A 21,575-nucleotide genomic window follows, 5' to 3' on the forward strand; every position below is an offset into this window, starting at 1 on the left:
TAGTTCAGTCTATAGCTATACAAGAAAAGTCCAGCTAAAGGCCACTCCATCATCTCCTCCCACCTAGGATTTCTTTTCCATCTTCTACTGACATCTCAGGTCCCAGATTATCTCTTCTCTTTCAAATTGCGGAGTAGTAGTGTTTCACAAAACTTTCTTTGCCTAAGACAGGGTTAAAAGTCTCGGGTTCCCAGGACGACTGAAATCTGCTCTGTGGCAGGTTGCCCAGGACTCCCATGGCTGGGCACCTTCCCCCTCCCCTTTCTCCTCTGCCAGTGTACTGCTGGCACATGATATCAAATTTCCAGGTGGCACAGGCTCTCTGTCTCTCTCTCTCCCTCTGGGAGGGGGAACAAAGACATCTCAGTTTTTTCCACCCTTCTGTCCTGCAGGGGCCGACCCAGTTCCAGTCTCTTCACACCCTGGCCTACCTCTCCAAGCTGCATGGCTTCCCCTCCCGCACCCAGTCTGTGGCTGGGCAGGGGAGGTCTGAACTCTTCACTGACCGCAACAAAAGAAAAAGTTCCTCTGGGAGTTCTTTGCTTTTAAACCCCTGTGTTCTCAGAGGTGTGTCCAATGCCTTCAGTGGTCACACCAGGTGTCAATATTCAAATCTGACCACTGATTGGTTTGACTATAACTTCCCAAGAAAACTCACTTCCTTGTCAACCCAGGACAAAGTTTAAGAGTCTTAATGGTGATTCAGGTAGAAACCACTTTCTTTTCAAATTCTAAAATGTATTTCACAGAAGAAAAATAATCTATGAAATAATTCTTGAGAAAATAACACTTTTCAGCATTGAGACTAATTTTGTAGGTAGGTTAGGAAATCACCAAAGGCTGCCAGAAATACACCAGTTTCAAGTGTGGTTAGCCACTAGTACATCTTATTTCTCACTGTCAATACTCATCACACAGAGAAAGGATGGCTACAACAAGACAGTTGGAGTATTTGTTGGTTGTTTCTATCTAAAAGACTATACACCCCAACAAGCTGGATGAGAAATCTCTCTTTCAAAGCATTGTATTATGTAATACATACTGAGGAGACAGCTAAAGTAGATTGATTCTTAAATAATAATAAATATATATGACTGCCTACTTTATGAAAATTTAAAGTAGACAATCTAAATGGCCTATTTCCTAAGGGTACCACAACATTTCTATTTCTTCTTACAAGAATATGAGGGCATTTAAAGCAATTGTAGATAAGTAAGAGATTGAAATAATAAGGTGCTCTCTACATTTTAACTGGAATTTTGTCATATCACGCAAACTTCTCACTGAGGTATTGGAAATTAAAGGCCTACATACTTCAACCCATCTAGAAGCTGCATCTAAAAACCAAACTTAACCTTATGGTGAGGCAACACCTTTATATGGAAAGACATACTAAACCCAAGAAAGTAAAATTTATGCCTCATTAGTTTCAAGACCTTAAAGCTGGTACCAGATGCTTTTAAAACAAAAGTCCTCCATTACAAACAAGTAAAATTGAGGCATAAGCTCTCCAAACAGTTTATATTTTCCACCACAATTAAGACACCTTCAAGAACTATGTATATAAGCAATCACATGAAGGCATGAAGTTTTCTGCCATAGAGACAAAATCAAGGAACCAACAACAAAACCACTGCAATATAAAACCACCATATTTACATTTGAGTATTTACCTGCCAGCTGTATGGGGACACTGAGGAATTCACTTCATTTGTTGAAACACTAAAAAGTAAGATGAAAGGTATTATGAAGCACACTACTTTTTTGTGTACTTTAAAACAAGTTACTTGAAAATATCGAAAAAGTAAACCCTTAAAAAGTGGCTCCTCCACAGCACTACAGTATTTTTCTGCCATCTGTACAAGATGTCACAATGTGGCTTCGAAGAATGACCATTAAGCTAAAATCTGAAATCATATTTCACGCTCCTTTAACAAAACTTGACAATGGGTCTTCCACACTACAGTACTTTTATTCAGATAAAACTTATTTTGATTTTTTTGTTTGTTTTGGTTTTAAGTCTCAGAACTGCCTGTTTCATTAATAAAAAAAGAAAAAGGCGAATTTAATTCTTCCCTTCTCTAATAAAGAAGCCTAACAGAGGTATACACTTGAATAGGTGACAGAAACTCATAGAGAACCTGTGATAAGCCAGCAAGGCCTGGAAGATTCCAAGTAACAGCTACAGCACGAGACACACAACCACAGGACATGTGTGCAGCCAGCTCTGAAGAACCACAGGTACCACTGAGAGGAGAGACAGCCAAAGTAGGATGTGTCACACTGAAGGAGCTCCACTGGGTCAAGATGATCCCCTGAGGCGTAGCTGAAGTGCAGAGATCATTCCCACCCCACTGCTATCCAGCACTAAGAGCAGTTACAGCTTTTTTCTCTCCAGGTCTGGACATTTCCCAGTTCCCTAAAGACAAGGCTTTGCTTATTTTAAATTATTGGTGGTTTCTGGGTTTGGCTTTTCTTCTTCTTTTTTTTTTTTCTTTGTTTTGTGTGTGGGTGTTTCGCTTTACTTATGTATTTTTTTTTTTAATTCAAAGAAAAAGCCTAAGTATAGCTCCTGCAGACAGTGGATTCCTCAGTAACATATCCTCCACAAACAATAAAGGTGTTGTAGGCTGAACTCCCAGCAATGCTTTTCCAACAGCTCTTAACAGTACAAAGGGACTGACAAGGAGGAAAATTTAGATTTTACTGTGCCTAAGCACAGTTCCAGTGGCATCTTGTGTAAGACAGGATAAGACATCTGCACAGCACCATCACCTGTGGGAAGAGCTACAACCTTCCACACTGAAATTAGAGGTCTGAAACATAAATGAATTGCTACCATAATCAAACCTACAAATTTGTTTTTGTATCACATCTACTTTCCTAAATGCTGAGAAGAACAGATTTTTTTTTTTATCTGAAAGAATGAAGCTCAAGTATAGATTACTCTTGTAGCTTCAATTTAATAATGAGCTTTTAAAAACATTATGACAGAAGATGGCAGTAGTAACATAATAAACAAAAATGAAAGCAATAAAACATTGAAAGCTGTGATATATTTAAGTATATCAATACCATTTTTCAGATTCCATTGGCTGCTTTGGCCTGTTCCTTGTGTTTACTGAAACTGAATGATTAAGAAGCCTAGGGGGGAAAGAAAGGTATTTAAAACAATTTTCTTAGAATATGTTACTTTTACTGCATCATATTTCCTGTAAATAAAAAAGTTTTGAACATTAAGTGGCTCTTCCATTAAACTAAAATGTGTGTGAACACATTTGAAATCCAAGTGCATTCCTGCTTACATTTGAATTAAGTGTGTAATTTCCAGCTCTTGAAGTATTTCAAGTTCTGTATTTTAAGGAAGCAAAATTTGGTGATAACTCAAACCAATAAGAAGTCTCCTCTTATTTTTCTCCCTAAATAGATACTATTTCAACTGATCTCACACCTGTGTAAAGTGATGCTGCTCTCAACACAAAAAAGTCCCACTGTTCCCTAAAATTAGAAGACGAAAGAGAGTCAACCTAAAGCAGACCAGAAAGGATAGAGACAGACTGAGCACAGAAAAGTCAGTCGGGAGGGACAGATGAGAAGGTGGCTGAGAAAGAAATGCTGCAAGTGCAAAGGAAATGTAGGTAAAAAGGTGAGGTGGAAAATTAAGAGTTTAAGAACAAAATAAAAAATTTAATGCAGAATTTAATGGAAATTCCATTTTTCTAAATGATAAACAGCCAAAAAAAGCCTAAACTTACAGATATTCAGAAAGGTGTTTTCATCTGGAGCAAATGCATACTACATGTGTGTATGTGCACAGGAAGATGATACAAGCTATTATGGATGTTTTAAGTGTTAAAAATAAAATTATCAGTAACACTTAAAACCAAATGTTTTCAAGTAAGCATCATCTTGAACTTAAGTGAAAAATTCTGAACTCTTGAAGGTAGCAATATTACACTTTGACACTGACTCCATGTGCAGAAGTGTGGTGGAAGTGTATTTACACATAATTATGTTGAGAACTAGAATGTATTAAGAATCAGAACACAACCAATTATTCCATGGAAGAAAGCAAAACAGTAGGCCCCTTTTTATACCTCTTTACCATTATGTACTGCAGCACAGACATTAACTTTAAATGACTAATGATTTTTCAATCAAACTTTTCTGATTACTATGATAACTTTGAGCTCAGTAATCTCATATTCAGTATAAACCTCTCATTGTGCGACCCTCAGCTAAATGGGATTATGAGAAGTTAAGCCTGTAAATGTTTGCTGCACTCAGTCTGTAGCACCTGCTTCCTCTATTTTGTGTTCGGAAACTAAGATTGAAGGGGCATCCCAGAATTTATACTACAGCCTGAAAAAACAGTAACCAAAATAATATCCAGAGCACGGGTTAGCAATCCAGAATATAAACATGCTATTTTAAAGTCATTACTTTTTTACAGAGAACCCCTGTTTAGACTAGCTTTATCTTCAACTGAAAGCAATGAGAAATTCAGTGAGACTTTGTAGCAAACAAGAATTACAAGTAAAAAAAAAAAAATTAAGACTCAGTTTAATGCAACACTGGTGGACTTGCACTGACACTGTAATGTAAATGCAATGGTTGTATATAATATAGGCTATTCCTTTTCTATCCTTATTATATGAAACACAAGGAAAAACCATTCAAGCTAATTCTAACATATATTTACATACAATTTTCATCTACTTTTCACCATTTCTGTGCAACATCTATATAATTAATAACTGAGTTCATAAGGAACTAAAATGATTTAAACAAAGTATATTCTTATACTTTCTAAAAGAAACACCAGTAATTTTTGAAAGCTCCTGTTTAAAAACTGAAGAACATAGATGGGGAAGTAACAGCAAGTTCAGTATCTGACATGTTGAAAGCCTAGTTACAGAAATCTCAATTTCCTGTGGAATAATAAACTTTCTTTAACTAAAGAAAATAGTGAAGAAAATTAATCTGAATCTACTAAATTGCAGACAATTGGCAAAATAATTTGTTCAGCTGAAAGGGGTTCAGGGGGAATCACTGCAGGCACATTAATTACTGTCTTCCAATAAATACAATGCAAAGCAGAGTATGTAACATGAACGCAGAAGTAGTTCAGGTTCAGAAGGTACACTCAAAAGTGGTGTTGATGGTCCACCAATAATTTCAGCAAATGTTGTCACTCACATCATCACTCATCAAACCCAAATCTTTATTGTATAGGTCAATTATCAGGCCAAATACTGATGTCCTGACTGATTCATGAACTAAGAACCTGCATAGGATAACTGAGCTAGAACTGCAATTAATTTCCTAGTTATGATTCCTACAAATCACAACAATTCTATTGTTGACGTTTGTTTTGCTTTGAATCCATGTTTGCCCCCTGTTCTCCTCCCTAATCCCATCCCTTTCCCAGTGGCAAATTTTCCCAAGCCCTTCCCTAACCTCCTCCCTTCCAAGTTGTCAATCCTCCCTATCCCTACCCCTTTGTCCAGAGAGTTCTGTGTCTGTCTTGATGCCCTCGACACCCCATTTGTTACTTTGCATTATCCCCCTCACCATTTTCCCTGATACGCTCATGAGCTATTTGCCCCACCTTACACTCCTCCCTTACCATATCCTCGTTGGTTTACACTCCTACACTCCTACTCCTGAGTTACTGTATAAAAACTTCTGTTCACCCCCCTCCCCCAGCTTTGTCTGGGAGCCCAGTAATAAATCCATGTTGTTCCACTCCAAGCCCTGTGTCATCACTGTCTGTCCCTGCGCTGGACCTGCCGATAACTGGGAATTGCAGAGCTCGCAGGAGGACGGTCGCGCCCCTGCCGCAGCTGAGCAGCACGCCCCTCATGGCATGCTGCAACATGTTGCTACAGAGATAACACCCAAACTAATCCTCTTAAAGGGTTCTAAAACTCACACAATTTTTAAAATCTAAATTACTCAACACCACATTTATATATTCTACTTCTGTATTGTGAAATCACAGCATCTACTCCAAAGTGATTGACAGAGAAATGCAATGGCAAGACCAACAAAGATACTGGAAAACATCTTCTCAAGTTTCAGAATTTAAAGAGTGGAATTTCTTCTCAGCAACTTATACTTTCAGATTTTGTGCAAACATAACAATGATTAACAGACAAATAAGGTGAAAATGGTAGTGTTATTTTAAGGTTAGCTATCTTCAAGTTTAGATAAGCAAGAACTACCTTGAATCTCTAAAGTGTAAAAAGACACTAGAAATCCTGTTCAGTGAGACAAAGATGATTTATTTACAACTCGTTCCAGAGCAGTCCGCTGACTTCACATCTGGCTCTGCTTTGTGACTGAAGCTGTGCTCTTCTGGATTTAGAAAGTTTTAGGAAATCACTGCTGCCAAGTAAAAACCCAGACTAAATCATGATGCAAATTCAAACAGGCTCATTTGGAACCAATGAAAATTATTTTAATCTAAACTACTCTACTATCTTTTGAAAAAGACAAGGAGTATCCAGACTAAGTTGCAGAGTCTGAAATCACTTCATCAACACTCACATGTTTGAGTATAGTCTACACTATACTCCAATTTTATGTTACTGGTGAGGTTTGTATATTACAAATACTTCCACCATGGGTCAAATGTAAAACAAATTATCTCTGGTCATGCTAACTTGAAAATGATCACTTTAAAACCAAAGTATCAAACAAACAACACAAAAACACCAAACAAAATCCCAAAAAAGTAAAAGCACCACTTTGCATGAGGTACTATATCTGAGGTTGTATACTTAAAGAAAAATAAAAGCTTTTAGGTTTGGACTCAAAGTGGTCTTTGGAGAATCACCTAATTAAATATTTTTCTTAATTAATATTTCATCCTAAAGAACAAAGAAAATATTGCAAACTGTTTCTGATAACAAAACATCTTAGGCTAACTCAGCCAATCTCTTTAACTGTGTTTGTTCAAGAAATGGCCAAGAGCATTTCTTTTGTCCACATTTTAAGTCTTTATACCTTGATGCACGTCCTGCCGCCCTGGTCCTCTGGAAGAGCTTTTCACTGAATGAAGTTCTATAGCTTAGTGGCCTTCGTCTGTATTCACATTTCATACACACCAAAGTCAAAGACGGAAGGAAGAAGCAGGATAGGTTGATGGGAGAGGACAGGGAAGTCATTAGCATAGCAAGCAAAAGGAGAGAAGACTGCATATTACAAAAACATACATTGAACAAACAGAAATGTGATTACTAAGGAGTTATTTTGTGATGCTTAAATTCTATGAGGATTCTGTTCACTGATTGACCATATTTTCCACAAATAAGCATAGAAGTATCTTCACTAAATGATAAATAATAACCTTATTGCCAGTCAGGGCTAAATTTTCTATTAGAGGAGATTTTGAGGTCATGTACCTAAAGATAAGCCAACTTTAAAATATAAATGCTAAACTAAGAAGTAAAACTTAAGAACTATTAAGATTGTATATCTGCATAATTCAAGACAAAGCAGAACAATTAGCAAGACCACTGCATTAAGACACAACAATATATGACAAGTAAAATTAAAATTGCAGTACTTCAGAAGACAAGTGGCTTGGCACTTCAAATTATTATATAACCAGGAAATACATAATCAAACAAGAGCCTCATGCAACATAAATAACTATAATATTAAAACCTAATATGAGAAAAACATGCTCATTCTCTCTTCTTAATAGGAGAAAATGATGCATTCTTGGCCTTATTTGCAGTACTTCAGGTACGGAGAATACGCTAGCATTAACATTTCATTCCTATTTTGCCCCTCCCTGTGAACAGCCAATTCTTGAATGCAGGGCTTGGAGTTCTAAGCAAAACCTATTTTATCTTTCACACATGCACACTACTGTTACTATATTTACCTAATATAAAATGCCGGTGAATTTTTAAGACCCTGAAATTCATAGTATTGAAATCTCAGTTTCTCTAAGGGCTTCATGTGTATTTAAACCATCTTAAAAGCAAAGCAGCAGAGTATCATAATTACACAGAAATTTGAAAGAAAAGAGCATAGTATTTAAGTTGGTATGAACTTACATCCATTACTGTGAGATACTGAATGAGTGTTATGAACTATTTTAGTTGATGAACTACTATTAAATACAACTTACACTTCTCAGAGGCACTTACTCTAGAAGTACCTTACAGTATTTGCCTGCTTGTTAAAGGAACAGTACAGAAACTGCTCTTATGCCAGTCTGGCCACTTCTGTGTGACTCCAGCTATTCCTTCTTGTTCTTTTACACAGTTGCTAACTTGTTCTATTACATTCCTTTAATCTGCTGCTTATTCCATGGCTCCTTTTCAAAATTCTGTTGAGATGCCCATAATGAAGCAGAGAAAGACAGGCAGTTGAAATGATTAATTTTTATCCATAGATATTGTCATTAGATATGATAATGTTAAAACTAATTTCCCCTTCAGTCCACAGGATATTGACTGAAGGAAGTACGACCTAAATTAGCTTGTATCTGAATAAAAATAACCAGTCACAAACAAAGTGTAGAGAAGTTGTGTAATTCAGACAAGAAACACACAACAGTATCTTGACAGAGTCCATCACTTCAATCCTTAGCAGCTGGACAAAACTCTTCTCAAAATAAGGTGTCAAAACCTTTTGGGTATAAGAGAGGTTAAAGAATAAATTAATTGTAACAGAAGTCATTTTAACTAATATTGTTATACCTGTGTTTTTGTTCTTGCTGCAACAACTGAGCTGCTATTTTTCTCAAGTCAGTCACTTCTTTGAGTTCATCATCATCTTCAGCCAGCAGCTGTTCTTTCTGGAGTCTGAAAAATTTAACATTAGTGACCTAATGTGAATCAAGAAACAGAAATGGCTCATTATGGCAGTAATTAGGCAGTGCTTCCTGCAAGCTTATTCTCTGTCCAAGAGGAACACTCTGTTCAGTATGAGAATTCTTTTCTCCATATGCAAGGAGCTTAAAAAATACCCCACTATCACCCCTGCCACTACTAGTAAAATCTACTCAAAAATATTAAGATTTACCTTTTTTCATCTCTCCAGTCCTCATTTTGTTCTATTTTCTGGAATTTCTCAGGATGTTTTCCCTGTTCCTTCAACAAAATGGAAAAATAAAAGTTAGAATTGAATTAAGGAGAGGGGGGCGAGGGGGGGGAAAATCAAGGTTACTCAACAGTTTTTCTTTTATCAGTCTCTAATACCTTGACATAGGAGAGTAGGGGGCCAATCTGTGCATCTCCGTGCTCGGGAAGAGCTCCCTCCTCGGCACTGGGATCAATGTAGTCAAACGCCTCCTGGTCTGGGGAGGATTTATGAAGAACAAGAAAGACATTGAAACAATTCCCTTGACTAAATGTTATTCCTGAGAGAAATGTCAGATAAAGATAAAACAGAGAAACTGTGCCTTCTTAAGAGAGAAATAATTTTTTTTTCCTTTCTCTCAAGCCTTTCCTGCTTGTGATTATTACATTGTTTTCTGAACTGATGAAAATACAACACCAACACATGATCCTGTAATTTTGAGCCATCTTCCTACATAAGATTACCTAACCAAAGTATCTGTTACCTAAAACAACAAATGCAGAACTGCTATTACCTTTCTGTGGATCCAGTTTACTTCCCATTACATGATTGTCATTCCTTAACGTTTGTTCCCTTGTTGACTCTGATACCTGGGAGTGAAGGCTGATTGTATCATCATCAGATGGCTGCAAAGACACTCATGTTTATTGCAGAACTGACATGGAAATGGTATTATATGATTTCTTATATTCCCATCATATCATATTAATTAGAATCAACCTTAACCAGAAAAGTTAAAGAAATAGATAAATAATTTGTGTCTGATATGGCAGTCTAAGGGTTTAAACTCAACTGTACACATCTTGAAAGATGATTAAATACAACTTACTGATGTTATTTCTCAAGTGATATAAAATACAAAGGAAATAGTTCTAAAACCATCAGAAATTACAAATTCAGTAGTGAAAAAACACTCACTTCCGTAGTGGACAACCTTTTATCTCCATTATCACTTCCAATGCCAGAGTCTGGTCCATGGTTTTTATTGGGATAAAAGTCCTCCATGCTTCATTAAGAAAAGTAACACACAAAAAATCCGCACAAGAATGAAAGAAACAGTAGTTTCACTCTCCATAAAAAAATAAACATCCTTTTCAAGGTATGTTCTCTATACTCAAAAACCCCACAACTCACCTGTCTGTAAGTGGCTGGGAGGGGATTCGTTTACCTAATGATGGAAGATCCAAAGAATCTGGTTTTTTATCTATTCTGAGGCACGCCTGAATACTAAGGAATTTAAATATATGTACTTTGCCCTTTAAGCATATCTGTTGGGAAACACAAGAACAAAAAGAATTCTTAATTATACAGCATGTCTGCTGAGAATACACCCCAAGAAATACCTGCTGCACTGCACTTACAGCCACAACACCCCAAAAGGAGAAATACAAGAAATACAGCTAAAAAAAGAGAAAACTTCATTGGTATAATTTAGAAGAGCTTCCTCTAAGATCCTTATGAAAACTTCTGTACTTGTGTGGTTTAATACTAACCTGTGCTGGTGGTACCTGCATTGGATTGTTATCCAAAACTATAACTTGTAAGTGACGTAACTTTCTGTAACAAATGGGAATTTCTGTAATTTTATTACAAGAAAAATCCAGCTTTACCAAGGGTAGGTCTCCTAATTCTGCATTCAGGAAAAAAAGCAAACAAACAAAAAAAGAATCAGTTATTTTCTTAACACTTTACCTAATTTGCCTACATCAATGGAAAGAAGATGAGTAGCTCACCATCTGGCAACATATGGAGATTATTTCTTCTTACGTTCAATTCTCTAAGTGACTGCAATTTTCCTATTTGCTGGGGAAGAACTTGAAGTTCATTACAGCTAATATCCTAAGAAAGATATAATTAATAAATCAGCTGAACATCTTAAATGAAATTACACAGAGAAAGACTGCGATCAAAACTATTAGAAAACACCCTATTAAAAGAAAAGAAATCCAAGAAATGAAATTCAGCTATCTTGTATTTTCCATGGAGAAGACGTACCACAACAGATCTTGCTGTTTTTTAAAGTATTTAATGATTCCAGAGATTCAGTTCAAGAAGTGAAATCAATGAATGACAAAATACTGGGTTTGAAATGAATACTGTAGCTTAGGAATCAGGAGTTCCTGATGTAGTTCCCAGATCTGTCAAAAACTTCTTGTGCTATTGCTGGCAATTGACTGGCATTCTGTTCCTCTTCTAAAAATTCTTTTTCCTTAATAAACCTTGAACCAACTCATGAAACTAAAAAATGTACAGACAGCAATAGCAGGCTCGAGCTTTTTGGATACAAGCACTAGAGGGTGACAAAGCTGCATCAAGTGAACACAGACTACACCTATTTCTGACACTAATTTAATATTAATTTATGTAGACCAGAGTGTTTGAACAATCACAGCGTTTTTCCAGCCTTTTTATGTTCTAAATAGGTATATCACAGGTACTGGAATGATACTCTCTACTAAGTCCTTAATCACCATCAAACATGCATTCTGGGCTGGACAACCTTGAAAAATAAACCAAAAAAATCAATAAAACACAGTAACTAAATTTAAATTTTGTAGTTCTATATTGTAAAAATATTAACAATTTATTATACTGAATATATAATGAATATATGACATATATATATAGTGCTTATAAGTACTACAAAGATTCACAGTTGTACTTACCAACTCCATTAGATCTCTCAGCTTTCCAATTTCTTCTGGAATGGACACCAGCTTGTTATTACTGACAACCAAAACTTTCAGTGGGAGATCAAACAGGTATTTTGGCAATGTTGACAAAAGATTTCGACTTGAAAGCAAGAAAAAGGGATAAGAAAGGCTGAATTCTAATCTCTTATATAGCTCTCAGGGAGTTTGAGATGAATATGGTACAACTTCTCTCCTGTCCCAGATCACATTCTCCATCTATTACAATTTCATCTACAGTGTCCATAACAAATTCCTTATCAGATACAGCCTATTTCCAGTATGTGAATTTCAGATCCCCATTTTACATGATGAAATGAGGATGTACTAGGACAGAAACTAATAACAAAACATACAGAGAAATCTGTTAAAAGAAATAATGTTTGACACTTGCTTTTATCCTGCTGGTACCTTCAGAAGAATCACCTGATCTGACAGTCCACCAAGTCAGAGCTTTATATTATTTATATTTTGCTTCTCACGTCATGTTGTTGTGACCCTCCTGAGCCATCCCAAAAAGCCCTAAACATTTAATTATTTTGCTTAGCAGCAATAGGCTGGAAAGTAAGCCTTAATTAAAATGTATTTCTTCTGTGTATATTATTTTCCACCTGCATGCATATCTGTTTTGTGCATATGAAATACACTGTAATCCACTACTGGATTTAAATCTACATTGAAAAATGACCCACACTGATGGACTTCCACTGCCAGAAGCACCTAAAATCTTTCTAATAAGATACATTTCAAAAAGTCATTGGGAAACAAGCTTGTTCAGATGCGATATGAAAGCAATTCCTTTCACATGTAAAAGTAAAATAATAAAAATCAGTACTTGCTGTTGATTTAGGCAGACCTAGCTCTATTTTTGACAACAAAAGTTACTTTTAAGTGCTAATACTTGGGTTCATATTACATTATCAAAAATACCAGAAGTTTTAGTGCTTAGCTGATATAAAGTCAGAGCACTGTTTTCATAAGCTAAAAATCTTGGCATTTTAAAAATATTTTCTCTATGATTACAGTTTATGGAACTGCAGAAATCTAGGAAATTTCTAACAGTACTATTATGTGTAGTAGATATAATTCTCGCCATTTCTAGTATGATATATGTGATATTGAATATTTGTTGGAGTATACACGTTTGTATTAGGACTCCCACCCACCCTTGCAGGGGAAAGAAACCTGGTGTATACTGAAACCTGATTTACACGTAAAAGGAGATGGCTTGGCCAGGAGATGGGCCATGTCTGGAGAGAAAGGGGGACCCCAAGAGCTGATCCTCGCGTGAACATCGTGTGAACGACCCGAGATGGATATCATGGAAATCCCTCGGACAGATACATGTGAATGCAGCATTCCCATAAATTCAACTCTGGACACTGAATTGTTCTCTTATTAACCTATGGACTGTGAATGGAAGAAAAGACTGACTGCCAAAATCTTAGCCTCAGGCGGCATTTTCCCTATAAAAACCGCTTGTGCTAGGATAGAGGTGTGTGGGCATAGAGGAAAGCCTCTGCTGAGGCTGACCTCTTTGTTGCACACCCAGGGCCGACCCCAGGCTCGGCTCTGTTCTTTCCTTGTGGCTGGCTAGATAGAATTGGATTGCAAAAGAAATATTTTATTTTTTCATATTAATTTGGCTGGACAAATTTTTATTTATAACACTCTGTCACAACTTTAAAGAGGATTATTATGATACAAAACCACAGTATTTTCTGAAAGAAATATGGCCTAACTTTCTTCAGCAGCAACCCATTTCTCTTTTAATGGTACTTGAGGTGCTGAATACATTTCTTTACACAGCAACTGTGTAGTTCTAACTCTTTCAAGAGTCGATTCTCTTGATGATCCTTTGCCAAACTGTGCTTTGTCCTCGTTTCTGTGCTCCTGTCCAAGGACTGATTTTGCAGTGCAGGAACTTGTGGGCTGTAGCATTGGAGAACTGGCTAAAATCCTACCTTCCTAGCTCAAGTGCTTTGTTACAGGAGAAAACCACATTCTAATTTGGGCTTCAGATGGTGGAAGAAATGTATTGTGAATTTCATAGTAAAGCAGGCAGCTCCTAAAAAAACCCAAAAACCTGAAAAAAAACAGAGGAAATCTATGTGACATGAATGACTGCTTCATTGCCACATTTTTATAGTCACTTCAAAAAAAGTTTACTTGCGTATTATATTTTTGCTTCTCATGCCTTCAACCAGAAAAGCCTGGCATATCTGCCTGAAACACAACATAAAAAGAGACTTAATGCATATCTATATAAATAACTTTTCTGTATTGTTCACTCAGAATTTAACAGAATTAATACATTGCTTCTATAAATGTACTGTTATAAATGAAAATTTGTCCAGCCAAATTTAAAATGAAAAAATAAAATATTTATTTGTAATCAAATTCTATCTAGCCAGCCACAAGGAAAGAACAGGATTTCCATGATATCCATCTCGGGTCGTTCACACGATGTTCACACGATGATCAGCTCTTGGGGTCCCCCTATCTCTCCAGACATGGCCCATCTTCTGGCCAAGCCACATCCTTTTACGTGTAAATCGGGTTTCGGCATACACCAGGTTTCGCCTGCGAGGGGTGGGGGGGACTCCTAATACAAACGTGTATACTCCAACAAATATTCAATATCACATATATCATATTAGAAATGGCAAGAATTATATCTACTACACATAATACAGCACCTTACTTATGAATCAGTACTGAAAGAACTGGTATTTGCAGATTTTGAGACACAGGAGGTTTTGGGGATTTAAATAGCTCTTAACTGAGAAAACTGCTTTGGATTTGATGCAGCTAATATCAGAAATAAGGAGTATTGTAGAAAAAAGGGTCAGGAGAGTTTTCTAGATTACCTCTCCTTCCAGAGCTCATATCCATCTTCTGTTCTAGTGAGAAAATCCAACCAAATGTTTTCCAAGTTTAAATAGAGCACTACATCAATGGATGTAAATAATGTGCAAAATCAGCAGGACTTTCTAGCCAGAGTAATTTAGCCTCTTGATAGCAGCAAATTTTTATAGCTGTGGTTTCTGAACACTCTCTTTCTACATAGCATCAGAAACAAAGAAAACTCTACAAACACAATGGCTTGATGAAGCAAAATGCCAAATTTTAAGGAGATATGTTAAATAATGATGAAAACCAACCACCATTACTCACCTAATGTTAAGGTAGGTAAGCATTTGCAAGTTTTTAATAGATTCTGGAATGGATTTGATGCAGTTGTGATACAAATTTAAAGTTTCCAGTGGTGCAAACAACCAGACATCAGGAGGAATTTCAGTAAATCTGTTCTTTGAAAGATCTAGAAGCAAAACGAAAAAAAAATCCTTTTTTAGTCAAGACTTTCCCTGCAGTAAGAGGTGATAAAAGTACCCACTGTTATTCTTGTCATGCTCCTAAATAATAAGGTGTTGCAAGAAGTATAAAATAGTTCAGTTTTGCCAGATGCTACCCCATATAATTAATACACAAAAGAGCCTTAAAATACTAAAAGATTATTGCTCAATATGCAATCACAAGAGAAAGCAGAAGAGTGACATGAATTCACAAATACATTTCCTACTAGACAGTTACAATAACACTAAATATCAATTATGATTGTCCCTTCTCTATCAAGTCTTTTTTTCTGTGCAATTCTTGGTTTTCTTCCCCTCCAGCTCTAGGCACAATAGTAAACCAAGGTCAAAACTCAAAGTTATTTCTCCTGTTTGACAGCTACATTAAAATCCAATGTCATTATACAATGTATCTGCAATGCTAAAGCCAAGTTCCCAAAGCACTCTTATACAGTAACTGACATTCTCCAGCTACACATTTTGTAACTTAACTAAAAGAGGATAAAGTTGCATAAACCAATACCACAAGTATTTATATATAAAAGTCAAGATTCAATTTAGCCTGGTCTAAAAGCAGAAAGAGGAGAGATCTTTGACTGTGGAAACACAATTCTTCAGCTAGAGTTACTCTGAGAATGCATGACTGCATTATGCAAATCTGCATGCAGGAGTTATGACAAAACAGAACATTACCAAAATGCACAGCACCTCTGACTATATAAAATCTTGAAAAGAACCAGAAAATACAAATGAAATGTGACCCAAGAATCCTAGAAATTATCAGCTAAACTACCAAAACCTATGCCAGTCTACCAAACTACCTTGGAAAAGAGATACTTACTTGAGAACAACTGCCTAGTCTTTTGAAAGGAACTCTGGCTGCCAACCAAAGACATTTCAAAAGGATGTGGTTTCTCAAAAATGCTGAACAAACTCTTTTAACAGAGAAGTAATACAGATCCCTTGCTATTTCAGGCTTTAGTTCTCAGTTTTTAACACGCACATGGAATAACTGTTTTTGCTTAGCTCCCATCAAATTATCTCTGGAATGAACAGTTGTGCAACAAGTCTAGAAAAGGGCTGGAAAACTGGCTCCTAGTCATTGTCAGGTTCAAAGAGAGAGCTCAACAACCTGAAGTTTAATTGGCAAACCAACTACGTGCAGCATTTCTCAGGGCCAAGACTGCAATCAATATTGCTTAGCTTCTTCATCACCAACCTGGCAAACAGAACAGAATGTGCCTTCAGGAAGTGCAAAGACAGCACCAAGCTGGAGGGATGGGATGAGAGCCAGGACCTCCCCTGGCAGACACCCATTGTGAATAAAGGCTCACCTGTGGCAGATCCCTGCTCACACCAGTGTGAGCTGCAGGACAGCAGGGTAGAGGAAAGCTGTGCAAAGAACACCCCATGATGCTGTACACAACAGGCTGAATGCAGGACACCAGGGTGCTGAGCAGAGGGAATGGCCTCCATAGTGTGCTGCAGGTGACCAGCAAACGAAATGGACTGGTACAATGAAACACCATCTTCCTGTGGAGTTATTTTTGGCAATAGCTTTAACTTTACTGCTTGAAGTCTAGAATACGTGAAATTTTGTGTGCTATCTGGCTGTCATTCCATTATTTCAAAAAAACATTCTCAAGCTTAAGTATTACAAGGTCTTCCTAAAAATCAGGGTATCCACTGCTGATGCAGAATTCTGCAAACTCTACCTGCAAGAGGCAGAAAAATATGTTCCTAGGTTGAAGGAGTGTGGGAACTCAAAATGTCTCTCAGACATTTTTAGTGGTTCCAGGCCTTGGTCAGAAGCATTCTAGACCCTGGCAGACAGCTGAAAAACAGCTGTGATTTTGAGTTTGAGCCATGGAATGAATTACCAACTTTGGAGGTAGAATAAGCAGTCACAAGAGGTTAGATAGTATAGTATAAGTAGTTACAAAGTAGAGGGGAAATTTTTTTTAGTATTGTACAGGGGGGTTTTAGCACATGTACAGGGGGGTTTTCCCTTTGTACATGGCGGTCAGAAGTTTTAAGATGGAGGAAAATGGGCTGATCCTGTTCTTCCTCCTTCTTTTTCCTTACCTCCATGTTCTTGGTGATGTTGGCACTCACAGATTGGTTTAGAGTAGAAAAACACTTGGCAACGTAGGTATTAGGTATTGGGGAATAATTGTAAACATGTTATACGTAATATATCTTATAAAAGATAGCAGCAGCCCTGGGTGGGGGGAGAGACAAAGAAGACAGCAGATAGAAAGGATGTCAGTGTGTGTGTGTGCCTCTACCCAGGCCACTGATCAAATAGCTGCAGTCCAAGAACATAATCTGTTAGATAACTAGCAATAAACTGCCTTGAGAACGAACAGCTAAAGCCTGCGGAGTTTTTCTTTGGAAGCACGGGTTGGAGGAGGAATTTCACCACCACATGAGACCCCAGAGCAAGGCCGGGGTTCTCACAAAGGAGTGGCATTCCTAACGAACTGTGAGAAAAACGGTATACAGTTAACTAAACTGAACATCTCAACAAAACCGAAAAAGCTTATTAAAAAACTAGCATGCTTGTGAAAGTTTTCACAACCAGTGAAGCTCATTTTCAGTTTTCTACTACATCAGTTTTCAAAATGTTACAGAAAAATGACAGCTTTCACACAAAAGTTTTCTGCAAAACCCTTCTTAAACAAATCCTCTCATGTTCTAGTATTCAGCAGAGTGCAAACCCTACATGCACAAGAGATGCACACAGTTTTATTGCTGGTTGTTCTATAACCTCCACCACATGCTGAAGTCTTTAATGCAGCTCCATTCTGAAAAAAAACCCAGCTTTAAGCCTCTTCCTGATTTGGTTTTATGAGCAGCTGAAAAGGTGACTGAAGGCTGGTACAAAGATCTAGTCCACAAAACAAAAGACAGAATCCGACCCTACTGCCACTGGTCCCAGGAGCAGCACTGTAGACCTGAATGAGAAGGCTCAGGGGCACCACAAAAATTTTGCTGCTGTGTTTGCTTCCAGCCACACCTCAACTACACATCTTGGAAAGTCCCAGGTTAAAAACAGCTTTGCTATTTCTTCTGCAGAAATAAAATCCAGAGGCAAGGCCAGACAACAAGCAGAGGATGCATTAACTCTGCTCTGGACGAGTGGACCAGGGGTGTAATATCCCTGGTTTATACAGGGAATATAAACCAGCTGTGGTTTCCAGCCTGGCCTGAGACAAATCACAGCAGCACAGACTGGCTGGAGTGCCTCAGTGTACCCTGGTACAGAACCATAGAGCTGCACATCAAAATGCATAACTAGGTCACTGTATTTGTGTATTACTTCTCTGGAAACAATGCCTTTGAAGATACTGTGGGGCAAGGATTATACTTTCTTATTATGAAATTCAGAAATCCTATTAGAATAGGAAATTACACCCACTATCTCTCAACAATAAAATTTAAAAAGATAAATAAAGAGGTGGGAGATAGCACGACTTCTATGCCAAGAAATTTTTCATTCCATCATTGCAAAACAGCATTAGAATAGCTTCAGGGGTTGGTCCAGATTTTTATGAAGATAACGATTTGAGTATCTATAGTTTTCCACAATATTCTCATATTGAATGTACTTGCAGCTTTTTAAAATCAAGTAAAGCTATTTTTATCCAAACTGAAGAATGATTTGTACTCCAAAAATGTTTTTATAACAATCAAGATATTTATGAGACAGTATATGCCCTATTATAAAATGTAGATATGAAATATATGCAATTTAGGTACTCTTTGAAGACTAATTAATACAACAGATGACCAAGGAATTATAGTCTGAAAAAAGGAAGGAACTTAAGGAATAAAGTGCTCCTCTATAAACAACACAGCTTCCATCTCACCTGAAAGCAGGCTGATAGCACTTGAGAATGGCTTTGTAAGGGTTAAAAGACTGAAGAAGCAAGGAAAGCTGGTAAATGCAGAACCACAGATGATTTAGGTTGACAACTCTTCTAGAAGTGATATTATAGGAATCCTTTGCTTGACCAGTTTAGACTGGAAAACTCTCAGTGGGAGTGTTAAGTGAGGACTAACCAGAAGAAACTACCCATGTCTGCTCGTGAATCACAGGGTATTTCAATAAATTTTCTCTGCAGGAACAATAAAAGTGAGAAGTACACCATTACTAAGGTTAAATTTGAAAGAGGAACTAGAAAAATATGAAGAAGTTGGTTGCCCTTTAGGCTTTTGGGTTTTTTTGGACAGAAAAAGTAAAGTCTTTAGTTACTATAAGATGATGACTAAAAAACAATATATATAAGGATCAAAAGGAAAGAATTAGAATTCTAGGAAATCTGTCTGGAAGGGAAGCTATAAGAAGTGAGAAGCTACCTTCTATCAATTTAAGTCATGATCAAGAGGGAAAACAAAAAGCACAAGCTGTCAGGTTACAGCAGTGTGCAGCCAGGTATTTAAGTAGTATTACCATCATATTTGCCTTGGTTTTGCACTTTTCCCTGAGGATGCAGTACTGCATACCATCAGGAACATGCTGATACAGCAGACTGGCCTTTTATTCAAATCAGTACAATTCCTTTTATATTCACATATTACATACACTATATGTTGAATTTGAAATACAAGGCTCAGCTAGGAAATTTACACTGAATTTAATCTTGATTTTATGAAAAATTCTTACAGTATTTTTCATAAAATATGTTTCTGATCCAGAATATTGGTGTTAAGCTTATGCTCCAAAATGGTCTTAAGAAACTAGATCATAAAAACCCCACATTCCTCACCCCACAAAACCCAGAACTGCTCTCCTAATTCATCACTGATAGATTTTCCTAGCCAGCTTTTCTAGCAATGCTTTAGCCTAAGCCTACCAAAATCTAAAACAGTTGGAACTGTAAAATTAATCCTATAGAAGACAACAGATGCTTAAAAACAAGTGTTCAGACCTGATCCCAAAGATGCTCTTTTAGTCAATCTAAACATGAATCAGAGATCACTGCACAGAACATGGGTAAAACTCATTTGTCTGTCAGATGCAAGATTATTCTGGAGAAGAAAAACGTGGCCTCAAACACTACAGAAACACCTGCATGTGGTATCTGCAGGAGGCACAAGCTGTCAATGTCCACAAATCACTGACTGAAGAAAGCTTTGTTATGTAAAGAAAGCTATGTTATGTTATGTGAGAAATCGGTTTGTGCATGCTAAGTGTCATTTCTGTGGTTAGTCAGAGCAGACAGATCTCTTCCTGCCTTGACTAGTTTCTCAACAAACTGAAGAAGAAGCCTCAGGAGAAAGGAACTCTTCAGCTTCCCAAGCTCACCTCAAAGGGGATGTCCCTCTAGCATTTCCCTCAAAGTCTACACATCTACTTGTAGTTTCACAGTTCCAATCTTAATGCATGACGAGTGACAGAAATGTTTTCAAATTTTCCCTTCAAATGAAAAACAAATCTGGATAATTAAACAATAAAAAGCAGAATTCTTCAGACTTACTTATGTTCCAAAATGAAGTACTGAACAATTAAAATACATCCAGATGTAGAATTATTTCCCATACTGATATAAACAGCAATCATTTCAGTTGCAAAGGAGAACAAAAATTTTGAACTTACTGGCAAAGACTGTTCAAGAATTACAGCACCATAAATCTCTGTAACTGTGAATTTCACATACAAATCAGTATTTGCTCTCCAACATCAAGAGCAAGGGTGAAGTGTCAAAGACCACCCTAGGTTGTGGGGTGGCTTCATGTGGTGGAAAAACTTCTCCTCCAACCCATGCTTCCAAAGAAAGGCTCAGCAGTCTCTTTTTGTTCAGTTGCATGGTTGTTTATTGCAAGTTATCTAAAAGATTGTCTTCTCAGGCTGCTGCGGTTTGCTCAGCAGCTCAGGCAAAGGCACACACACCTTGACATCCTCTCTGACTCCCGACTGCTTCTTCTCCCTCCCTACCAGGGCTGGTGCTATTTTTTATATGGTACATAACGTGTTACATGGTTACAGTTTTTCCCCAATAGCTACTACCTATATTAAATGGTACCTTTCTACTCTAAACCAATAAGAATAATGGAGGTAAGGAAGAAGAAAGAGGAAGGACAGGGCAGGCCCAAATCCCAAATCCATCTTAAAACCTCTGACCCCCATGTACAAAACTAAGCCCCCCCCGTACAGCACTCAAAAATTCCTCCCTCTACTTTGTAACTACTTCTACTATAATATCTAAACTTTTGTGACTTCTTGTTCTTCCTGCAAGGTTGGTAAATCGTTCCATGGTTCAAACCCAAAATCACAGCTGTTTCCAGCTGCCTGCCAGGGTCTCAAATGCTTCTGACCAGGGCCTGGAACCTCCAAAAATGTCTGAGGGACATTTTGAGTGAAGGAAAACACAGAACAATCTGAGCATCCATCAGCTCTTATGCACAGTAAGGAAGCTAAGAA

At 37.3% G+C, this 21,575-nt stretch overlaps 1 protein-coding gene across 9 annotated transcripts in view; it reads right to left on the reverse strand.

Moving 5' to 3' along the window:
• Positions 1 to 21,575, reverse strand: part of LRCH2 (leucine rich repeats and calponin homology domain containing 2) — a 49,937-nt gene that overhangs the window by 19,474 nt on the left and 8,888 nt on the right. For 3 of the 9 annotated variants that reach the window (XR_014952417.1, XM_021547480.4, XM_021547478.4), the window contains exons 2-14: positions 14,970 to 15,114; positions 11,769 to 11,895; positions 10,836 to 10,941; positions 10,596 to 10,732; positions 10,237 to 10,370; positions 10,021 to 10,108; positions 9,617 to 9,728; positions 9,222 to 9,319; positions 9,046 to 9,113; positions 8,721 to 8,825; positions 7,012 to 7,089; positions 3,076 to 3,144; positions 1,674 to 1,722 (exon numbers count right to left, since the gene is read on the reverse strand). Coding sequence is in view for 7 of the 9 variants with exons in the window: in XM_021547480.4 (XP_021403155.2) it covers positions 1,674 to 1,722; positions 3,076 to 3,144; positions 7,012 to 7,089; positions 8,721 to 8,825; positions 9,046 to 9,113; positions 9,222 to 9,319; positions 9,617 to 9,728; positions 10,021 to 10,108; positions 10,237 to 10,370; positions 10,596 to 10,732; positions 10,836 to 10,941; positions 11,769 to 11,895; positions 14,970 to 15,114 (1,316 nt within the window). In the remaining 2 variants the exon portion in view is untranslated. Of the gene's footprint in view, positions 1 to 1,673; positions 1,723 to 3,075; positions 3,145 to 7,011; positions 7,090 to 8,720; positions 8,826 to 9,045; positions 9,114 to 9,221; positions 9,320 to 9,616; positions 9,729 to 10,020; positions 10,109 to 10,236; positions 10,371 to 10,595; positions 10,733 to 10,835; positions 10,942 to 11,768; positions 11,896 to 14,969; positions 15,115 to 15,989; positions 16,472 to 21,575 lie in introns of those variants that run through there. The other 6 variants (XM_021547483.4, XM_021547482.4, XR_014952418.1 and 3 more) reach the window with 4 other exon arrangements.

This window comes from Lonchura striata, chromosome 4A (assembly GCF_050655825.1).
Source record: "Lonchura striata isolate lonStrDom1 chromosome 4A, ASM5065582v1, whole genome shotgun sequence".
Lineage (NCBI taxonomy): Eukaryota > Metazoa > Chordata > Aves > Passeriformes > Estrildidae > Lonchura > Lonchura striata.